The sequence below is a fragment of the Papilio xuthus genome, unplaced genomic scaffold (assembly GCF_000836235.2).
Source record: "Papilio xuthus unplaced genomic scaffold, Pxut_1.1 DF825783.1, whole genome shotgun sequence".
Classification (NCBI taxonomy): domain Eukaryota; kingdom Metazoa; phylum Arthropoda; class Insecta; order Lepidoptera; family Papilionidae; genus Papilio; species Papilio xuthus.
In genome coordinates, this window is record NW_013532866.1 from 21549 (window position 1) to 22461 (window position 913).

Here is a 913-nt window from a genome sequence, read left to right on the forward strand (position 1 = left end):
CCAAGCTGCTCCCAACTGCGGGGGGCGGGGGGGGGCGGTGTGTGCCGCCGCCTGTACGATGGTGTGGTACGCTCTAAGGCGCTCTACGGAGCGCCCATATGGGCGACGAGGCCCCTGAGCCAAGGCAACATGGTCCTGCTGCGTGTCGTACGAGGCCTTGCCTTATCTCCGGTAGCCTCCCCTGGGACCTCGAAGCCGGGGTCTTAGTGGAGGTCTACCGGAGAAGAGCCCTGATGCGGCAGAGAGAGCCCCTCCCGGAAGAGATCGTACGCTGGAGCAAGGAAGGTCGCGACGATCTCTTCCGGCGATGGCAAGAGAGGTTGGCGGACGCCTCGGTGAGCAGTCGCCTCATCGAGGCCGTCCGCCCCGTCCTGCGCCAGTGGGTGGGTGGAGCGAGGCACCAGGAACCGACTTACTTCCTGACGCAGCTTCTCACAGGGCACGGCTGTTTCAGCCGTTACCTGTGTGAAGTTGTGGGGATTGAGTCGGGTCCCGAGTGCCACCATTGCGCGTCCGGCGACGTGGACACGGCAGAGCACACACGCTCGCCGTGTGCACGGGCTGGGACGCGCAACGCGCCACACTCACTGGCACAATAAGGCGAGGTCTGTCGCTGCCGGCCGTCATACGTGCGATGGTCGGCAGCGAACAGAGTTGGGCCGCCGTCGCCTCGCCTCCTTCGCACGCGAGGTGATGATGGCCAAAAGAGAGGCCCTGCGGGAGCACGAACGCGCCAACGAGACGCTGCCGCCCCGCAGGGCTCCAGCGAGGGACCGCCGGCGTGCGAGGTACGCGGCGGCCCTACAACCAAATTAGAGAGAGTGCCACGCGCGACGGGTCGGGGGACCTGTCGCGCGCCGATTGTGGCGGATGGCCCTCCTCTCGTGTTCTGAGGAGGGTTTCATCATAGGGT

At 66.2% G+C, this 913-nt stretch overlaps 1 protein-coding gene across 1 annotated transcript; it reads left to right on the forward strand.

Moving 5' to 3' along the window:
- The first annotated feature begins 98 nt into the window (after positions 1 to 98).
- LOC106125641 (uncharacterized) lies at positions 99 to 599 on the forward strand. The gene has a single exon (XM_013322922.1). It carries the CDS (start codon positions 99 to 101, stop codon positions 597 to 599), a length of 501 nt encoding a protein of 166 aa, XP_013178376.1.
- Positions 600 to 913: the final 314 nt, after the last annotated feature.